The 23,294-nt window shown below is 36.1% G+C and overlaps 2 protein-coding genes across 2 annotated transcripts; one reads left to right on the top strand and one right to left on the bottom strand.

The window, feature by feature from the left end:
* Positions 1-748: 748 nt before the first annotated feature.
* LOC135471235 (ceramide kinase-like) lies at positions 749-11,130 on the top strand. Its single transcript, XM_064750362.1, has 12 exons — positions 749-943; positions 2,250-2,468; positions 3,117-3,245; positions 3,582-3,645; positions 3,934-4,079; positions 4,800-4,874; positions 5,595-5,741; positions 6,089-6,164; positions 7,339-7,409; positions 8,163-8,365; positions 9,100-9,242; positions 9,869-11,130. Exons 1-12 carry the CDS (start codon positions 763-765, stop codon positions 9,960-9,962), a joined length of 1,548 nt encoding a protein of 515 aa, XP_064606432.1. The 5' UTR covers positions 749-762; the 3' UTR covers positions 9,963-11,130.
* Positions 11,131-16,421: 5,291 nt separating this feature from the next.
* On the bottom strand, positions 16,422-21,836 carry LOC135469872 (membrane progestin receptor beta-like). The gene has a single exon (XM_064748501.1). It carries the CDS (start codon positions 21,773-21,775, stop codon positions 20,759-20,761), a length of 1,017 nt encoding a protein of 338 aa, XP_064604571.1. The 5' UTR covers positions 21,776-21,836; the 3' UTR covers positions 16,422-20,758.
* Positions 21,837-23,294: the final 1,458 nt, after the last annotated feature.

Below are 23,294 nucleotides of genomic sequence, written 5' to 3'. Positions count from 1 at the left end.
TATTAAAACTACGTCATGTTTATACAGCCCTAGCCCCTGGTTAAGCGGAATTAGATACATACTTACAAAACATTACACTTCGTCCAGGCTATAATTATAACTATAGTAATTAACTGCTGGTATGTTGGCAACACTTTAGACATTTTAGGGGCTTAATAGTAAAGCGTTAACTTGAAAATTTCTGCAGAAATGTTTTATGATGTTGACTGAATATATATATATATATATATATATATATATATATATATATATATATATATATATATATATATATATGCAAAATGGCTAGTTACAAATAGAGCATTTTGCTTTTATATTATTTTCACAGAAGCTGATTTAAGCTATGACTCATATAAAGCCAAAAAAAAAAAGGTATCAAAATCACAGTTCCGACCGGTATAAAGCGAGATATACAAAATCGAATTCCCAATTTCATTCATAAAATAGCATCACACCCAATAACTACAAATAAGCACGGCCATCATTACCTTACGTCATATGAAAAACATGTTAAGTGTCACGATTTTTGTGTCAAGCTTTCGCGGTTGTTAAGTAGCGGTCCTAGAACGGGTTGACATGCAAAGCCCTTAAAAGTCAACTCTGCTGTTCTCTCAATGCACACATGCATGTACCTCACGGTAGGGTTTTCGAAGTCTGCTCAGTTACTCATCGGTGGCAGAGATACTACTGAGGTGAAAAGCGCCCCCTGGCAGCAGTATTCGACTCGTAAACAGCCGTCATATGAGCCAGTATACAGCCATCATGTACTCTAACCCCACAGTGGTGGTAGAAAAACAACTGAAAATCGAGCATGGAAAAGACTCCAAGGATTGTCGAGTTGTGCTAACCAAAGAATGGTTAACCTGGGCATTGGAGGAGAATTCTGGAGCGGTGGATAAAGGTCCTAAAGACATACCACCGCTTAGCGCGTACAGCGATATAGGTAAGAGTATGACCACGCCCATACACGCATACATAGCCTGCCTAATTCTACTGAAGCATATCAGGTGAAGACGCTATAAATTAGACGGATGCACGGGGGCGCAGTCATGCATGATGCCGTATATACCTTATATTTCCTGTAAGGACTACGTATTCGAGATCAAGTTGCGAGATTGAAAGTCAAACTATTTACATTCATTGTTCGCGCTGCCACGAGAAATGCATGTCACCGATTGGCTGATTAAAGTAGGCCATCACGTGACCCAAATAAACCAGAATATAAGACTACTGTGCTAATTGTCTTGATAAACATACACTCAAAAAATTAATCTGTTAATTTTAACAGAAAGTCTTTTGTCTGAGTGCTAGAATGTAGTGTGTTATTATTACATAATACTATGTCATATTTAACATAATATCCTGTTAATTTAATAGAATCTTTATGTTGAATTAATATAATATGTGTGTTATATTTAACAGAATAATCTGCTGCAATAGCAGAAAACATACTAGCATCACTCAGACAATAGACTTTCTGTTAAAATTAACAAATTAATTTTTTGACTGTGCTTTTGTATCATTAATAATAAATCTATCACTTTATCCATATGTAGGATTTCCAATACTTTTTTTGACTAAGGCTTCTATTTAGGCTTCGTTTTTACTTTGCAGTGATGTACTGTCTTGAGTAAAGTTTTAGAGCCTGCATTTAATTCAAACAAAAATATGAAGTTTGTCAAATACTCGCTGAGAAATGTATGATGGCTCAAACAGCATTTGGCATAATTCTGCGTTTTCGTAAAGGCATAGAAAACACTAAGATAAAGTATTTATCAGATGAAAGACCATTAAACACTGTCCAGGAAAATAGTTAGATTTACTTTTATTTCAAATTTTTTGACTAAAATGCATTTAAAACATAGGATTCTATGGTGGTCTGTTACGACCCAGAGGTATCAGTGACGTCACAGCAATATTTTTGGCTGGAAATAGTTTGTTTCAAGGTCCATTTGTTGAATGCTTTCATAGCTATGAATGAAGTTGCGGTTTGAATGATGAAATCTAGCAGTCTGTGTGTGTGAAGTGGCAAAAAGCTGATGTGACATCTTTGGTCTCAATATGTTCAGAAAAGGCCACAGTAGAATCAGAAATTTTAAGTACATTTTACTAGGTTGAAAAATATTCTAAAAACATAAATAACACTATTTCATGGGCAGTATTTAATGGTCTTTCATCTAACACATTCTTTCCCTTTAATTCCAATGACATGCATCAAGTAATTAACATCATTCCTGTCTGCATTTTAGTTCGAGTAAGAGTTTCATGGGTGTTAAAGACTGATGTAAGCCAAGTTTCTGAGGAGTCTGACGATCAAGGGCAGTCCAAACTTGATGTTCATTATGCAGTCAGAATATCAAAACCCGAACATCGCAGCGACCTTTCTCTTACAAAGATCACTTTTCTTGGGACAAAAGAGGCATGTGAAGACATTAGCCAAGCAGTTAAAGAAGAAATTTCTCAAAGAGGTCAGTATAAATCATCGATTCAAATTTAAAGTTTCCAACTACATTTTCAGAGCAGTCGTTAAGCTTATCTTATACCCAGCCTACATATGTTATTATAGCATGATGGCAGATTATACACACTACCACTTTCTCTCCATAATGCTATAACAGTTGATCAAAGGAAAATTTGTTGAAAGAATGACATAAATGTAAGGTCAAGCGTCCATATATATCACAGCGGTTATGTATGACCATGAAACGGCTCATGCCAATTATTACACTGTTGTGCTATGGTTTAACTTTGAAAGTACTTGTATAAGAAAGGGTGCATGATACATTAATAAGGATTACTGTTTGGACTTTAATGGCTTATGGCCTCACTTTTTACTGTGATATTGAATTCCAGATGGCACTGCATATCCTTAGAACTCTGTGGTATATTCAACAATAAACATTATTCAAGCATCTGTCATCTTTTTGGATTTGCTTTATCAACTTTGTCACTTTGACATATTTTCTTTGGTTGATTTATCATAATATGGGATATGATGGCAAATATTGGGAAGGGTGCAAATGTTTCCTCGATATGTTGAAATGGTGGGAAATAGCGTTGGAAAAATAACATAATCTTTGTCATATCCTTTTTTGTATATCCTTTATTCCTAATAGTCCCAAGGCGTCCCAAAAGTTTGTTGGTAATTATTAACCCTGCGAGCGGTAAAGGGAGCGCAGAACAAGTCTATAGGAAACATGGTGCCCCTATTTTTGAACTTTGTGGAATCAAGACGGATGTTCAAGGTGAGTTCTTGGTCATAAGTACACCTTTTATGTGCAAAATTTCACTTTTAACTTTTAATGCCTAGTTTGCTATGGATCTGAATCAAAGCTAGATTGTGATTTTTGATTGCATTCTTTGTCTGTAGTACCGTTTGTAAATTTCTCTTTGTTTTGCATTTGGTTTATGTTTGATGCTCCAGTGTATAGCTAAGAACATCTGAGTATAGATTATCATTCCAAACGCAAACAGTCTTCAACTGCAAATCATAGTTTGCTGAGGGAATGTACTTTGAAATGAAAAAAATATTTTTAAAATCTGACCTGGACATCAGGCTGTATTTATTATATTTTAAACAGTTACCAAGAGAGCAAAACACTCTGACGAAATTCTCGACAAGTATGATTTGACAACCATTGATGGGTAAGTGTCTTTATTGGCAATTTGTCTTTGCATGTCATTCCAGGACTTGTAGGCTACATTCAGCGAAATGTAGTAAAATGCACTCAACAGAAGTAAGACTTTATAGTGGAAACACAGAAACACTTTATAATGTTTCTTTTGCAATTAAAAAGAAACTTACAAAATTCAGCGTGGCCCTCCATGGGAGGAATTCAGAAAGAAATATATTGAGATCAAGTGAATCAAATCGGTTTTCTTAAACTTTATTTCTGACTGTTTTCTCTTACTGTTTTATGCTGTATGGTATAGGGTTGTGGCTGTTGGTGGGGATGGAACTCTCACGGAGGTAGTAAATGCATTGTTGAAGAGAACAATGAAGGATGCCGGGATAGATGAGAACGACCCAGACGTTGTTCCCAAGACTCCCTCAGTTACATGCGGCATGTTTCCTGGTGGTAATAGGTGTTTTTTATGTTTGAATTAAATGTTGAATGTATTTAAGCCTGACTTTGTATGATTCTAGAATATAGCCTTTCAAAGGTCAAATCAATGGAAGTATTTTTGCAATACCGATCCATTACACTGAAGCAGTAAACTGTCAGTGTGGAAAGACTGTAGTTCCAGATTACATGCTGCGGTGTCCACACGTTAGTATCTGTCAATTTTCATGGTTCCCATTTTTCTGATGCGTAGAAATGTCCTGAATCCTTTACCTTGTGCCTATTGGAAGACCTACATTTTCCTTCACTTTAACCTGAGCTATTATCCTATCACATTCCTTTTAAACTGGCCTAGTGTGTGTTAGTTTTAGCATGTTATTAAAGCACCACCACTGGTGTTTACAGAAATCCTTGGGCATATGCGCCATGCACCATTCTGTTCTGTTTGTACAACCTTGTACAAAATCTGCGCACAGAATAAAGTTTTGTATTTGTATAATGCTTACAGTGTATGTATTATGCTTTGTTCTTGTAATGACTGTCCTCTCAGGCCATAAGTGGAAAGGTCTGTCAGCAACCTGTGGATGGTCGTGGGTTTCCCCCAGGCTCTGCCCGGTTTCCTTCCACCATAATGCTGGCCGCCGTTGTATAAGTGAAATATTCTTGAGTACGGCATAAAACAAATAAATAAATAAATATAATGACTGTACCTCCAGTTTGTTATCTTTTGCGCAGGTTCGGCTAACGGAAATCCATTGTATGTAGGTTACAGCAAGCAGCCCTCTTCAATTGCAATAATGATCGCCATAGGTAGGTCAGTAAAATGGTTAGGAACGCATTGTCATCATATCTAATTTCTCACGCTTCCCAAATAAATTAGTTAGGAGTGCTGTTAGTGATGCTTTGGTTGGATTCTTTGGTTTGCAAACAGCTGCGTCAAGAGTGATAGAGGGGGCCTCCGTGGCTCAGTTGGTTAGCGCGCTAGACCCAGGAGTCTGTCACCAATGCGGTCGATGTGAGTTCAAGTCCAGCTCATGCTGGCTTCCTCTCTGGCTGTACATGGGAAGGTCTGCCAGCAACCTGCGGATGGTCGTGGGTTTCCCCCGGGTTCTGCCCGGTTTCCACCCACCATATTGCTGGTCGCCGTCGTATAAGTGAAATATTCTTGAGTACGGTGTAAAACACCAATCAAATAAATGAATAAATCAAGAGTGATAGATCTGATATACAGACATATGTGTGTTATCATTATGTACTCTCATGTTTTGGGTCAACTTTAAAAAGACACTTGAAAGATGGGTCATATTTCTGTAAATAGAACAGCTATTACTTAAAAACTTTATAAAGTATGATCATCTCTAGAAGTGTCAATGTACTTAGGTCTCTGTGGAAATATGTACTGTTTACACCAATCAAAAAACCAAGGAGTGAATCAACATATATGCTTATAGTAAAAGTGGAACATTCTTTGCCATTGCCTTAAAACAAGAATCACATCAGTCAATCAATCAATCGTTCATGAACTGACAGGTCATTCCGAGATGTTGGATGTGATGACGATTCACTGTGGAAAACAGTTTCTCGCCTACGGTCTTCTTATGCTTGGCTATGGTCAGATGGCGCGTGTCATGGGGATTATGGAAGACAACAGGTGGGCGGGGCCAGCTCGGTACTTAGGTAGGTTTACTCAGATGATAACAAAAATGAATGTGGTCTCAAACGAAAACAGTATCGACTCAGTTTTGCTGTTGTGAGGTTCGCAAGGCAAGACTTTCTGAAATTGACTCTGCATTCATAATAGGCCAATGTGTGTATGTACTAAACAATGGCCAATACAGGACAGATTTAACTTGGGATCCACTATTGTCTTCATCTTTCTGTGAGTGACGCTTCTTAAAGATGCTCTTTGGTGGGTGTAAATCTATAAGTCTTGTCTGATATTCTGGTGCAAACCTGTGAAAAGTACAGTTTGTTTGCTTATCACCTTTACTGTGGCTTATATCAATTGTGTATTGCATCCACAGCCTTACCGTTCTGTCTTTTGCTAAAGCGGAAGCTGGTGAATCTTGAAGTGGAATATTTGCCGGCTGACACTACCAGGCAAGTGACCAAAACGATTTTTAAGTGACCTGTATCTGCCAAGTGAAACCATTAGGTGTCAGAGGTCCATGTTTAGGTAAACTACTAGTATTGCTGGCTGAAAGGACAAGATAAGTGGCTAAATGGATTTTCAAGTGACCTACTTGCCATCAGATGTTGAAGTGAAATAAAACCACCTACTAAACTGATAAATCCGTATTTAAGTAAACTGTTGGCAAGTAAGTGGATGAATTGATATTGAAATGTGCTGGAATGGTCAATTAAATTGGCGTAGGCCCATCCATAATATGCCAGATGAAACCTCCATTACCAACGCAACTGGTTGGTGGTGTTGTGACTCACTTGACTGCCATGGTGTATATATATCCTCAACAGATGCAATCACATTTTGGCAATTCAGTGACATAATATTTGGCAACTAGCACTCACAGATGGCAGTGGTTTTTATCTGGATTCCCTTTACAAGGCATGTGCCGTCTGATTATTTATTCTTGGGACCTCTTCATTGGCCTAAAGGTTAGAGCGTTTGCCTTGAAGTCGGGTCATACAAAAGACTGTGCTTGTTGCGGACCGATTGGCACTTAGCACTGAGAGGTTAATGCAAGGATACAGGACTGGTTGGACCGGTGTCAGCATTATGTGGGTGGGGTGTCATGTCTGTTGTCTTCGGCATGATATTTGAGAGGCAGCAGAACTTTGGTGGCATGGACTCTACCTGCTACAAGAAAACATGGTACATATACACACGTCTAATGATTCCTCATCTTCCTATAACTGAAAAATTGTTAATGATGACGTTAAACCCCAAGCTTACATACATACATACATACATACACATTTACTCTTGGAACATCGCTTGGCTTTGGCACTTTTTGAAATAGATGATTTATTAGTATAAACTTTACTCAATGTCATAAATATATACAGGTAGATATAATTATCCTTACAGAAACTAAAGGACTACTTTTTCTATAGATCCACTTTCTTGCATTATAGAAGAATCTTTCAACTCTCAAGTGCATAAATATAGTTTAAATCCTGAATAACATTTGATGCAACATCGTGAAAACTCAGTGACACCAGTAGGCTGACTAGAATATGTTCATGGTTCTATGTATTTGTCACTGGGGTTTAAGTATTTACCTTACATGTCTTTCATCGTTTCTTCTTGCAGCAGTGAATCAAGTTCAACAACTCCTAACCAAGGTACAGCTTCGCCTGTCGAGGGAGCAACATGTAATTCAGGTAAGCTAGCGGATATATCACACATGCTTACCTCAATACCCCAAACGTCACATACATTCTTGATTTATTTGTTTGTTTATTTATATATTTAATTTGAGTTTTATGCCGTGTTCAAGAATATTTCACTGATATATACGACGGTGACGGCAAAGCCCGGGGAAACCCACGACTATCCACAGGTTTCTGAGAACATTTTCACATAAGACCATATAGGAAGCCAGCATGAGCTGAACTTGAACTCAGAGCGATAGCATTGGCCAGTGGGTCCTGGGTTATTTAATAACCTCAAGCAATTACGTGATACTTCCATTGGGTCACTTTTTTACGGAATATAAAGATTGCATTGGATTTGTTTCCTCTCACAGATCATCATTGGATGATGTGTGAGAGAATACAAATCCATTGCTGATGTGACGATGTACCCATTTCATGCCATTATGTATCAGGTTTGTTTCACGTGCACATGAGGCACACCTGCCCGAAATGATGAATTCAGATTTGTAGCTTTGAGTACCACTTTTATCAGAAGTCAATAATAGCGAATACCGATATCACTTTCTGCTATCAACTTCAAGGATGCCAATCCCTTATAGATGAATAAGATCAGTTTGTGTGTCATATAAGGTTTTAACTGGTCTGGTTACTTTTAAATGCTAATATATGTTTTATATTACATTTTGTTTATTTTGTTTTGTTCTGTCTTTTGATCATAGTGTCATGAATCTGTATGATATGTTCAAATTTATTTTCCAGATTTATCATGGAAAAAAGTCTCGGGAATGTACCTTGGAGTTGACGCTGTGTCGATCCACCCTTCCGCTCCAAACTATGATAAACCTTTCTTCGCCCACCAGGCTATCAATGATGGTAAATTGCGACTGTGGCTGTCAAAAGAATGTGGAAGAATGGAACAGGTGTCTTTCTTCAATAAGCTAAAGAAATATGACCATACAGCGGTAAGCATCGACATTTTCTGGCATTTGTGTAATATTACAAGCGCCGGCATGGGCACTATGACAGATCAGAACAGGATTTATATTCTACTTTCACAGTGTTTCCTAACTCAAGTTTTGATTTTTTCGATGTGATTTATCACAAAAGTTATGTGAAAGTGGGAACAGATATCAGTTACTAGGACACTGTCTAATTCTATTAAAATATTGGGTTCCTGCATGGATATCTGCTTTTGAATGGATGAGTGTGAATTTGCGACTTGTGTATCACAATTTATATCATGGTCTACAATATGTATTGTATATGTCAAATACTTATAATCTTTTCTATCCATGATCTGGTTTTACTGCTATTTGCTATTAAAAGATATCACCTTGGTTTATGACTAGGGATTCATTAGGAGAGTATTATCAATGGGCACTGTTATTAGTCAGAGGTTTGATAGAAATCGCATCAAGAATTATACACCTGTTGGATCCGTATTTGTTTTTTAATTCATTTTAGTCATAATATTTCCCATCAGCCAGAGTAACCTTGGTGCTTTCAATGCACCAGGAAGCAAGGCTTACCTTTCGAAATTCAAAACTCGTGATATTCTGTTTTGAACTCTAATGAGTTGAGTTGTAATCACCATACAATGTGCATGAAAAGTCACACAGCTTTTTTAGTTCATTTTAGTTCATCTGGTGCTAAGCCACAATCATTCACTTATTCATTCACTTTTTTTATCCACCAGTTTGATGTGAACTTTTTGGAATGCTACGAGGTAAAGGCCTTCAAGATACGTGCTGTAAACCCGAAGCCAGATGACAAGGCTAGCAGATTGCTGATTTGGGATGGAGACATGCTGCAAAGCCCAGAACCACATGCTGAAATTCGGTAAAAACATTAACTAACTGACAGTCTAAACTGAATTGCTTGAAATTAAAGTTTTCTATGCTATGCTCATGTAAGGTCTTTTGCAACATGTTATACATACATGAATTTGTTTACTTTTAGTTTATATTATGGGGTGTAGGATGTGTCCTGACATATAAAAAGAAAAAAAAGCTTCTCAACTTTCTTCTTGGGATGTGAAAATGGATTTCCTGGGTTAAACCATACAGTTTTGGTTACAGTTGAATAAAATCTGTCGACCAGCCAATTAGAAACGATTCTCTATCTCTTTAAGCCTCAGAAATAAAGATTGTTTTTACATTTTTTGACAACCATCTTCATTTCCCTTATAAAACCATAATCATGGCTTCAGCGTTCCTTTTCATGTATCTTGTAACATAAATTCACCAATAATAGCTTACGTCATTTTGTTTACTAGGCGAATAATTTTGAAGGTGACAAATTTTGTAAGTCAGGGTTATTTTCTTATTTTTTGCTTTGCTTCAAAACACTATCAGTAGAAGTCACGAAAGTGCCTCTGAATGATTACAGTAGTGAATTAAGCATCCTGAATAAAACTATAGGTATTGGAACAAATGACAAGAATTTCTGTCCTTATCGCTTTCTAGAAATCACCACCACATTGTGCACTTTTTTACACGAGATGATGGAGAGGAACTGCGACAGGCTTACTTGGCAAAGGTTCAAGCTGAGAAGTCATGATGCCCTGATCTCAGCACATTGATGCCTCGTGCATGATATGGATGAACATGGTCCGTCCACAACCAAGCGATGCAAGCCTTTGTACTAGGATGACCTCTTGATTTCTTCTGTGATTTTACTTCTTTTTCTACTTTCTGACAAATCGTCAAGTGGTTGTCTTAGGTCAAAGAAAAAAACAATGTTAAGGATGTAATTCACTGGAGTTGCTGACAGTGATATATAGGGCATATACCAGAAGAAACATGGCTAAGAGCACTGGCAAAGAGATGCAATAAATTTAATAAATAAAGTGTTACTACTAAGTCATGACATTCCAATTGCTGCAACATTATTGACATAAACATGTACAAGTGCTTCTTTTATGTTTTGTTGCACTTATGCACTTATGTTGCACTTATGATGATATACTTTGATAATGGTCAGTGTGCTTCAAATCAAAAGATCAATGCAAATTCTATGCATAATCAATTTATTGTATTTTTTTTGGTCAGTTTTTGAGCAAAAGATCTTAACATTTTTATAACGATGCATCCATCCCATAAATTTTACCAGAAGATTAACAGTTTTAATTACAGAACAGCCATATATTAGTTGGTTACGTAGATGTCTTACGGAAAAACTCTGGTGTTTTTATCAAATTGCAATGTACAATCCTCAAATTTCACTCTTCATTTTCATTTGTCCTTGTTCTTTTTTGTTGGGGTTGGTATTTTTCGTGTTCTTGGTCGTGGGGTGCATTATTGAAATGTACATGCATTTCAGGTTGTGATTCACGTTGCTTTTTATTCTTGCTTGTCTTCAGTTCGTTCGATTCGGTACAAAAATTCGAATAAATTAAGTACTGTCATTAAAATAGATATATGTTGCTCACTTCAGAAGAATGGTTATATTTTGTATTATACCTTGATCCAATTCAACGTAAATATTGTAATTCTCAGAATCTCAAATCAGCTTGTTTTTCTAAATAAATTTCATGACTTGTATTGGTTTTTATTTTTTTATATAGGTTTGTCTATAATGGCACTAATACTTAATATATACATGTTAGTACGGTAAAACTTCTGTTGTCTTTAGTGTTATCGTGATATGTTAGTTGGGGTTTGAAGTGAAAAAATATATAAATATCTACAGTTTATATATTTTATTTGGAGCTTTCATACGTTTATTAATGTATAATAATAACTTTTACAACATTTTGTGCATATTTGTTTTATCTATTAAATTCTTAACGTCTGTCTACATAACGTTCTCTACAGACACATTGCCTTGCTTGTCCAAAGGACGTTTCAAGTATACAGCTAACTATTTAGCTATAATGTACCATACGATTCACGTGTGTGAAGCTAGCCCAATAGTTCACAGCTGATATTTCACTGGCGTGGAGATAATGCACACATTTTATCCGTATATACAGATAATACAAATTGAAAGGTTGCGTGAAAATATAGATGTAAGTACGTGGACGTTTAACCATTAGAGCAATACTTCTTTAGTGTGGTTTTCTTTTAGATTCAACATTAAAAAATGCAGGCCAGTTACACAAATAAGATACAGGGGTTGTTGGTTGGGACATGCACTGTATAAGTTTCAGACGTTCACACGTCCTTTTGAGTCGTGGTTTCCTGCCCCCATGATTATTCCCATGTATATAATATACGACATTTGAAACATTTGAGATACCATATTGCATGTCGCAATAATCTGTCATACGATTTATAAATGGCCGTCCATGCTTATATATATATATATATATATATATATATATATATATATATATATATATATATTGTCGCTAGTAACAAGTTACTTGTCCGGCTTAACTTGGAAGTGTGAAAACTGGGCGTCTTTCATATGAACGGTCATATGCTGCTGAGTTACCGACTTAACTTTCAGTACATGTCCTGACTAGCAGTCGAGTTGACAGACCTACAACCTGTGTTAGGTGTGCTCACTGGGTGGCTTTCACATGAGTTTCCGTTGTCTCTCATCTTGCTGTGTTGCCAACGTGAACGCATGTAGGCCTACAGGTTATGTCATGCCGGGTACAATACAATTAGGCTAGCCCTGTCAGGTTTACTTATTTATTATGTTGTGCAATTCAGGAAGGTAAACAGGTGAACAATTAATTGTAACACTTTCAAAATCTAGGTAATATGATAAACATTGCATTGACCATATATACACATAACACAATTTATTTTACGGTGATGATTCAAAATGGCGAATATAATTGTCAACACAGAATGAACCCAAAATAAGATAAAACATGTAGACTAATACTTTACTTCGACATTTCTTAAGTTGCAAATTATTATTAACATATAACATCCCTTTTATAATATGGTTAGAGGAAACCGGAGTGCCTTGAGTAAACTATCGGCATTTGATAACTTGCAGTGAAGAATTCCACGTTTGACGAATTCCATGTAAGGCTACAGGGCGCTCTACAACAGACCTTTCCGAATTGTCAATGAGGAACACGCAATTTGACCTTGTTGCAAATAGGTCAACCGGATGTCCCACGTATTGGTTGCAAATGTTCAATCTTTCTGTGACGTAATGACATCGCAATTGCTTTTACCGGAAATGGAATGAAAAGTAACGTTACGAAAAAGTGGTGGAGGGACATCAGATGAGTTGGATCCATCCATAGTTCTTCAACATTCTGATAGAACTATGGGGTTTGAAGAAATGATTGACCTAGTTTTATGAAGCATGCATCTTTAATAACACATTTTCTTAATAAGCTCTTAGCATAGCTTCCACTGAAAAAGTGCTTTGGTCGTTGAAGAGATTGAAGATTTATAAGATATAGCAGGCACCGCCGACTGTTTTTTTGTCTGAAGGCCTGAAGAGAACAATTAAGGAAGCAGCGGAATGTACGATAATGGTACAGAAGCCACGTCTCTTGCAACTAAGCAATCGAAAGGAAAGCAAAGGAAAAGATAAGCCTATATTTAGTACAGCGAATCAGAAGTGAGGTTGTCGTGATATCTGCGATTGGTTCAGGTTTTCATATGAACACTGGGAGCAAAGCTGAGAGGAATGAAAACGATATCAGAACAAATTATATATTAATTTATTTGATTGGTGTTTTACACTATACTCAATATATATACCATATATTTCACTTATACGACGGCGACCATCATTATGGTGGCAAGAAACCGGGAAGAGCCCGAGGAAAACCCACGACCATCCGATGCAGGAAGACCTTCCCAGTTATGGCCGGAGAGGATGCCAGCATGAGCTGGACTTGAAATCAGAGCGACCACATTGGTGAGAGGCTCCTGGGTCTTTGGGCCGCGCTTGCACGCTAACCACCTTGGCCATCAAAGTTTTAAAAATGCCACTTCAGTGGCGGCAACACTTTGCCACTGCCACAAGATGACACAGTACATGTACATACACCTAATGACTCATAGTAGTCATATGATTGCAAATTTTGAAGTAGTCAACGTAAGCCCAAGTATACATAAATACATACATGATTAAAGAAGGCATTGTGGACCATACACGTAGGCTGATATAACTCTGCAGAAAGATTTATCTAAAGCTGTTCACACACGATTTGATTTATCCTATTGACAAGTCAAATGAAAATAAGACTATTTAGATGTCTATTTTTACATCTATTTCCATTCGAAATGTCGGTTTGACAACAGAACCGTGTGAAAGTGGCTTTATACAGGCGTCTAGCCTTCACGGATCAATCAAACACACTACCTGTAGACCCATTCTTCAGGATAAAAATAAGTAAGTTTCAAGAATTTTTGTAATGTTTCCCGCATCTCTTGTTTTGTGTGTTCTTTAATAATATTTGTGTTCAAGAATAAAAATTTGACTTAACTCCAAAATAATACTTTGGTTTCTTTCATATAATATTGTGAAAAGGGTCTTCTTGAAGCTTGCACATATACATGTAGTAAACGTGCCAATCAGAACCTGGCTCAATTATTCCCCGATGCTGAGTATGAAGTGAGAAATTACCAAAGGCCGATTGCACAAATACAGTTTAAAGACGTGTTGCATAGAGATTAAATCCAGAGCAGCGACAACAGTGCGATAGCTGGAAAGTGGTCACACGTAACCTGTGAAAGTCCCCCCCACCCCACCCCGAAAAGAAGTCCCTGGACAAAAATCACTCTTACTTGATTATCTGGTAAGAGGATTAAGAGAAGAATCAAAGTGGGCTTCTTTGCATAAATGTTGCTAGAAAGTTTTGCCGCATTTTTGTGCTATAGCTTTTTAAAAATATGTTTCAATTTATATCAAGAACAACAGTAATGTCTTTTTCTTCTTTTCCAAGTATCAGTTTGTTCAAATGTATGAGGAAAACAAGCTTTTGTTATGAAGAGGACTTTTTGTTCAGTAGACTTTTTGTGCTACACCCCCTATAGCACCATGGTTTAAGCAGCGACATTTCTGACTTTTGTCAAACTTTTATGCATGATTATAGAGGTTACTTTTGCACCATATAAATTTAAAAAATTTACCATCCCATAAATGTCACCCTATGACAAAAATGTATACCTTTCAACTTCCTGTAATGAAATATAAGCATTTATGATGAGAGTTTTTATTTTGATTTAAGTCAGAAATGGATTTCTGGCATCGACCCCAAGTTACAAGGATCCAGACTGAGGATCCATGTGCCTCCCATTTTCCTAGGCAGACAATCAAACGACTCTGCCATAACACTTCACCCCATAATGGATAATGCACAAATGGATACAAAAACGCAACATTTCCAACATTACAAAGTTCATGGTGTTCTATTAGTAAGCCCTTTATTTCCTAGTACAGTAACACTGATCATACTGACAATGCTTCATCTGGGGTCTGCTTACACAGGAAATAAACAATGCCAAATAAAATTAGGAAAAAAAATTATAATACTCGACATATCCAACAATTTTTTTCCCTAAATAAACAAATTATGATATTTATGTTTTTCAATATTTAAGTTAATTCAAGTCTACTATTGAGCTCTCTGCAAGACCTTGAATAATATAGGGCATACTGCCCAAAAAAACTTCACCAAACCAATTTCTGTTTACAGACACACAACTCCAACTCTGCAATGAAATTAAATTGAAATAATTTCTGAATATACTATTTTTGACTTGTTTATACACTTTCATATGCATCATGACATGACATCCACTACATATCATAAAAGTTACCACACTGCTCATTAATACTCACTATAATACTGGCATAATCTTATACAATTTCTTTTAATGTATAATATGCACCGGTATTGACATTTAATATTTCCACTATTTAAAACAAAAAATTGCAATCCAGCTAACAATCACTCCAAGGCAATAATAACATGGTTACACTTATACCCTTTTGTTTAATTTTTTTTCTTCTTTCTCCTTTACATGTTTTTTTTTCACAATTCTTAAGCACATATTGACAAATAAGTTGACATAATGACTTTGTGTATAAACATGTAAATGCATGCTTACTTTCTTTCTTTCTGGTAAGCTATGGCACTGTGGCAACTTCAATAAACGTAAAACCCAACCTTCTAGCATCTACCCAATCTTCTAGCTGCTACATAATACGGTTTCTGTATTATTCAACTGCATTGTCCACAGTGCTGTACCAGAAACATGGGCCATATGAACCAAGTTTTTTTGTCTGGGCAAGGTGTTTTTTTTTTTTTTTTTTACATTTTTTTTTACCTTTGATGAATATTTAAAGCACAAGTAAAACCACATATGCCCAAACCATTGCATTCTGCATTTCTTTCATTTTGAAATAATGTTCAGATAAAACAATAGGCTAAGCTGTTCTGAAAACATCTAATGATACGTTTTACATTGCACATACCAATTTCCATTAGGCCCATTTGCTATGCATGTACTAGATCACATCCGCCACTAAGGTGGACTTTATAGTTTGGAATGTTTTTTAAAGTGGATTGCATGGGAGGGGCAAAATGTACAGAATCACAGCCATTTACAGGCAAAACAATCTACTCCCCACATACTTTATGGAGAGGATGGCTGAACACTTTGTCCATTAGGACACCTTTAAACAATGATATTTTCCCCTCAAAACTCTTTTCCTAAGAGCTGGTAAGATTTGTTGCACGTAGTTTCCCAAAGTGGCACTACGGGAGACATTGACTGTTAATGGTCAGCATAAGAAATCACTTCAACTTTAAAGCTTTAATATACAGGTTAACATACATGTAAATATTCTTTCACGTACAAGCTGAATACATCAGTAATACAATATACAGCATATATAATGTCTCATATACATGTTATCCTAATCACAGTCCAACTACCAACCGTTAAGTACTCTGTAAAACCACATACACAGTGGAATATACTTAAAATAACACAGTACAGCTTATCATAACTAAGTACGAACTACAATACCATATATATTGCTGTTTATTTAACTACATGTTTATACTGTTGATTTATCAAGAGTCATATAGTGACCAAACAGTGACACAGACATATAGAAGTCCATATCCCATCACTATCTGTACAAGCCTACCTTTTCTTGTTTCACACTACAGATACGGTACTCTATATCTTCAGCACAAACCTGTGCTATGGTTTTATGATTAAGCCTCCATGCAAATTTAACTTAAAATGTGGTTGTGAAAGGTCTAATAAATTACTTATTGTCTACATCCACAGGACGTAAAAATAAGAAATTTGGGAACAATAGCTTGTCTGCTCTGCAACACTTAGAATGCACAGTTTATTCAAGATGTCTAAGCAAGCTTTTCACAAGCGGTTAAAAAAACCTTTGATAAAATCCAATCACATTCCAACAATTTTGTTTTTTATTACTGGTTTCCTCCAACAACTATTTCTGAATCAAACCTCTGCGTTTCTACCATGAACTTATAAAAATAAAACCCTCCCTATGTTCTCTTTATGAAGTTTAACACTTCCTAAGCTAATAAAAGAGTAAGCCATCTTTTTACTATCCTGATTCAAATGTTCATAAATTTTGTTTGCATCAAGGAAACATTTATTTGTATTAAGGCATGATGAAAAATGTATGTCAAGTTTACTAGTCTTTTAATGGCACAGCATTATTTAAACACCACATACCTAAATTTTTTGCATGAATCAATGCGAAGTAGCTTAAAGTATGCATTTAACATAAATGTTAATTCCACCATATAAACAACAGTGATTTGTTTTAATTTTCCAAACATGGCTTTAAAACACATTGGCTTCCAAAATTTGACTTTATGGTCTGATATACCAGCATTGCTACATCAAAATCAATCTGTAGCACATAAATCACATTGCTCTTGAATAATACACAAACCTGATATTTGTTTCGATTGAATGTACAATATACATGTCTACAAAAATATATTTTGACCGTACTATATATCAACTTCTTGCTCATCAAAAGCAAACAGTCTTCAGAAGATCTATATCACTTGTGCTTGAATACAAGCTCTGTAAAACAAATGTACACTTTATGCAATGAACTTCACATTAATCTACAGCATTATCTACCTCAAGTATTTTTTATAAATAGTTACAATTTTATGCTCAACTTTTATGCCTAAAGGAAAAAAGAAAGAGCAAGTTTCCCCTCATCCCCTTTTCCATATCCTGTTTCCGATTCTTTTTCCTTCATGGTATAAGAGCATCTTGTAAAACAAATGACAATAATCAGATACATAACAGGATTAAAGCAGAGGAAAATTGGTACAAAATACAATCGGAGTCCTAAAATATTCCTGAATTTCTAAATCATATCATCCAGTGTCCAGTCACAAGGATATCCATGGATTGAAATGAGATCTATTTATTCCAGAACCATACATGCTGCCTTCACACAAATAGTTTCAGACCTCGAACACTGTAAAAGGTGTGTAAAGGTCCTCTGTGGGACAATTAAAACATTCTAGGGACATTAAGTACATAATTTTTTTGTAAGCTGTGAAGATGTAGGTTTTGTTGTGTGAATTTGCTAAAGCCTGTACATGCACATATACCTGTGGTATTAAAAGGGTAAAATATGCATGAAAGTTTTCAATGTCTACATGAAATAAACGCTGTAAATAAACACTGAGGAATTAAGGTAATGTGGTTCAACCTCCTAGAAGCCAGGTTCATCAAAACTGACCTGTACCTTGGAGGAATAGGCCTAACATTTACATTTTAGAGGCAAGTTTCAAAATATCCTCTGAGAATGGAGTGACTTCATGACTAACACATTTATCTAAGTCAATAACTTAACATGGGATAACCTGTCTGATGATATGATAAAGAATGTCTATCATCAGTGATCAGGCAAGAAATTATCACTGCAATTTTAATAAGTCAACATGATATGAAAATTCAACAAAATAGCAAACAGCTCTCTTAGAGGATTTTGACTGATACTTCTTAGAATCTGATGTTATCAAATTATCTAGTGTAGGATAAAAATATAAACACACAAAATCCTTTACACAGAAAACTTACGTACACTGTATATAGTTACAGAAAAAGAAAGATGAAAAACAAACAAACAAAATGTACATAAAAAACCAACACCTGAAAAATTAAGAAAGACAGACATGTGATCCAAAAGTATAAAAGCATATAACAGAATAATTTGTATAAAGTGTGACGAAGGTACATGTAAAAGCAGATGACAGCTCTCCTGAAGCACAAGACACATGTATAAAGGTAGTCCTTTGTCTTGCCCTAATATTTGAATGTTCAACACTATTTTAATAATAGGCCCACTCATAGTTCTCCATGGTTTCATGAATAAACCACCTAAAAAGAATAGGAAGAAAGATAATCATAACAAAATACATATGTAGCACTGTAACAATATTCTGAGAAAGTCCAAGATATGCAAACACTTCCTTGGTTTATGGAAAACAGTCACACTGAATATATCAAGAACAAGAACAAAGATAAGTAATGATTGGACATTTACCTATACAAAAAATGAGTCTGAACAATGAAGAAAATGTCACTGAACATTTTCATACCTATATAAAAAAAAAAATTTATGGATGGTTGCTTGAATGTTTAATGCACACCTGTATATAGACAAATTACTCTAAAGGAGCCATTTGTCTTGTCTTAGTCTCCATATGAGACAACTCTGGGCAAAGGTCTGCCTTTGATTTTTTTCTTTAATAAGGAACGGAGAAAACCAATGTTCAGTTGGCGATGTTTAGCTATTTCTTGAAGGCACAGTTACCAGTATCACAATCCCTTCCCAGTTTTCTAGGGTCAGATATCAACCAAGCCTGCTTTATAGTTCTTACAACAACATGTATTATCATAATGTAGACCAATTTTGTAAAAACAAAGTAATTTTGCAACTGCCTTATTGATGTTTCTTACTAACAGTGCTAAGAAAGTTATAAAAAAAAATATTCTAAGCAATAAGATCCTACAAAAAAGTTATACAGCAACAACACCAGGTTTCACTCAATTCTGAAAGTTGTTGCAGCACAATGGTAGTTTATAGGCCAGCCTTAATCAATTGGTATTTTCTCATTTTTCAATAATTAAAATTAGTGTGTTTGGGAATCTGATTTTGATGAAAGTTTTACATACACAGTCAGAACTATCTAAGAATAGATGAAGAATGTGTCTGATGACATTATTTGTCCTGACAACCTTATCACAAACACTTCATTACATCAGTCACTACAATGCCAAATGTAGCCCGCCAACCCTGTCCTCAGACTTAAAGGGTACCTGAAACCCTTTTGGCATGTAGTATGTAATGTAGCCTAATATATAAAACTGCAAAAAAGTTTATCAGGTTTCCTTGTGGTGCGTAAAAATGGTAGCTTTGAGCCTTTTGGTAGCCTTCCCAGCATGTTCATTCATGACATCATTTTCAGATATGTCTGACCATTGACCTAAAATAAGCATAAAACAGATGGATTATTAAGAAATATAAAATATGCTTCAAAATCGAAAAATTTTCTTTGGCATACTATTCTTTATGCTCCTTAAAACCATAGTCTTTAGTGTTATAATACCTTTTTGTGTATCCTTTAAAATTGGTTTAAACTAAAATCTCAGCCACTTTTGTGATCATGGCGAGCATGTTTAGGATGACCACACTAATTTTACACGTACGTGTACATGCTTGTATCATGAAGTAAAAAAGGTCCCATGTACATGTGTACAAATTGCATGTGGAGCATATTCTTGTTCCCTTTTTTTGCTTTAATTGGTGTTCAGTGGTGTTCTAAAAATAATTTTGTATGAACATTATGCATCCAGCCAGATCAATGATTTTTTGGGTGTACTTAACTAGACAGCTAACATGTATGCTGGGTGGTAAGGATATATTACGGTTTCAAACAATCAGTTTAAAAGATGATGAAGTGCCCCATATTTTACAAAAGTAAACAAATTCTATAGATAAGACCTTGTCATACATATAAATACATATATACACCTACATGAACCAGGGTGATACTCATAAAGTGATTAATGGCCATTAAGGGTCATAAACCAAAAGCAAATGACTAAATAGTCAAGGTCACCCTTAGGGACCAGTGTATGTCTAACTTTATCATACATGTATGTTACATGTACAATTGTACATGTATATGTGCATGTCCAATAGCCATGGGTAGAAACATGAGCAGTTTATGAGAATTAGGCAAGACTGTTTTCCAATCTTGGTCAAACATGATGTACATGTACATATGGTGAGTTTCACCCATACTAGCATATGAAACTCAAATGCAGTGCTACACTTAACACACAAGCGTAACTTCTTACATGTGCATGTATCTTTTTGGCCATCTACTTCTTCTTGACTTAACTGTTCTTATCGTGCTTAATACCATTCTGACAACCATTCTGCTTCTTTGAACTGCTGACGTGAGATCGTTTAACATACTCTCGAAAAGCCATGACCACTAGTGTATTTGCAAAGGAAACAAAGACTACAGCACCAGTAGTGGAGAAAAATGAAGGCATGGGTCTGGCCCGGATTTGATTTTCAAACTGCTTTATGTCGAGAAGCACGCTATCCAACTGCTTGTAGGATGTCATCATCACACAGAAGTGAAACAGCTGATGGCTGTGACCCAGAAAATCAAATTTGCCCGGATAGAATCTCTGGGGAATGTCTGAGCCAAAGAAGAAACCAGATGTGATGAACCAGACCATCTGCTGAAGATGATGTGAAATACTGTTGTCCCACTGGCTGGTTTCAAGGCAGATGAGGAGGCGGTGGACAACAGGTAAAATCAGCCAGGTGTAAACAAGAATTACGGACGCAAGCTGCCAGACTTTCCGTGTGAACGGGTAAGGGCGCTGGTACATCGTTTTGGAAATGCTACAACAGACACAGACTAGTATGGAGAGAAAAATGGCAACAGGAAGGTACAGGTGCTTCATAAATGAGAACAGCCAAGGGTCACTGCAGTAAGCATAATGAAGGATGGTGCTGCCTAGACCATACAAACCAATACCAGCATAGTCTACCATGAAGCAGGTGTAATGAACGAGTTCAGAGCGCGACTGAAAACAGTGAGCACCACTGCTGCCTATGTAAAGTAAAATCATGGTGATCATACCGGCCAGAAGCGGCCACATGTACGGGTCGTAGAGTAGATCAAACTCCTGGGAAAACTCATACAGTCGCTGAAGAGTCATCACCAGGGCGATCAGGTGTGTCCAGGTGTTTAAACACTCATTATGCCTCTGGAACAAACTGGCCAGGTAGTAACCCCATGGCTGATGCAGTGGTCGAAATCCTCCCTCCACATGTGGCTCGTGAAACAGTACAGGAACCTCGTGCTTGAAATGGGTGGGTTTGAGGAGAGCCATTTTTGCTACTCTGTAATCTGGCTGCCTACAGTTCAGGTCTTCTTACATAACATGAAGTTTTGGTTCACTGGAGAGAAAACATAAAAAAAATTGATTAAATTACCATATGTGCACATAAATACACATAAAGAAAATAAAATTACTTATAATAACAAAACAGTTCAAGTATAAGTACCAAGGCAGAAACCGTCAGAGCAGCATTTAATGAGCAAAAATATTTCAACATGCAGAAATGCTGCACTCCAGTTGCCCATGTACAACATATTGAACATTGAAGACATACTGTATGTCTACAAAGGTAATGCACTTAAGGAAATGATGCAACAACTTAGTAAAACAAACCTCAGATCACTAGACTGTTTACCAAAGCAAACACATCTCAGAATTTATTATCATTATTTAAAGAACTAGTGCTCAGCAAATGCCCCCTTGATCACCAAAACACATGTATGCCATTGAACAGAACCACATGTGTGTGACAGGTAACAGTATTGAAATAAGTGCATGTTTTAGCTCTCATAAACAAGAGGAGAACAAAAATTTAATGAATTAATAATGTATTAGAAACCAATAAATTCAGTTAAACCAAGAACTCAATAAATTGTTGTCTTGGGCTCTTTATTTTAACATTTAAGAGAAATTTAATGACAATGTAAATGCTAAAGAAATCTTTTTAAATAATTCAGCTGCCATACATTTTAGTATTAAGGCAGTAAGCCATTTATCGTAGACATTACAAAGTGGTATTTTAAAACACTACCATTAAAACAGGCTGAGAGTGCAACTTGAATCTGCATGCAAGCTTTTACAAAACTTACCACCTCACTTGTTTAAGAATTAATGCAGTACCAGATAAGACTGACCACCACCCAAATACATGTACAGACATTGTACTTTGCCAATGCACTTGGCTAGTAATTCTACACTCTTTACCACACCCTAATTAATTAAGTCTGACATTGATTATGTATTTATGTGTACCATGTACATGTAGACACACATTACCAATACCTCCAGATCAACCAATTAAAATGAACAACACATATCTGACATCCACATGCAAGCTAACCATATGGTGGAAACTACTTCAAAATCTAACAGGCCCTTTCCATCTGAAGTCTGTACATGTACCTGCATACATGTATCTCTCTATTCTAATTGAATGCCTGCCCAATTTGACATACAAATCTTATAAATAGATACATGTCTGATAGGTGCCATATTACTGGCTAGTCTAGCAGCTGGAACTAGACATGGAACTCAACATAACAGGTCTAAAAATATCAATAATTCAATAATGACAATATATATGTACAAGACACTGTTACCTCTGAGCCTTTTCAAATATCATACCTGTACCTGAGAGTGATATACATGCTCTGTACCTGGAAGAGCTGTTAAATCAACCAAACTTAAAACTTGGGTATAACTGACATGTGCCTTTATGGTCTTCAAAGTCTTTACTTAACAGTCTAAGACAATCAGATCTCGCTGCCCTTTTTCTCAATTGTCATACATG

Source organism: Liolophura sinensis, chromosome 7, assembly GCF_032854445.1.
Source record: "Liolophura sinensis isolate JHLJ2023 chromosome 7, CUHK_Ljap_v2, whole genome shotgun sequence".
Classification (NCBI taxonomy): domain Eukaryota; kingdom Metazoa; phylum Mollusca; class Polyplacophora; order Chitonida; family Chitonidae; genus Liolophura; species Liolophura sinensis.
This window is presented reverse-complemented; position numbering and strand designations above follow the sequence as displayed.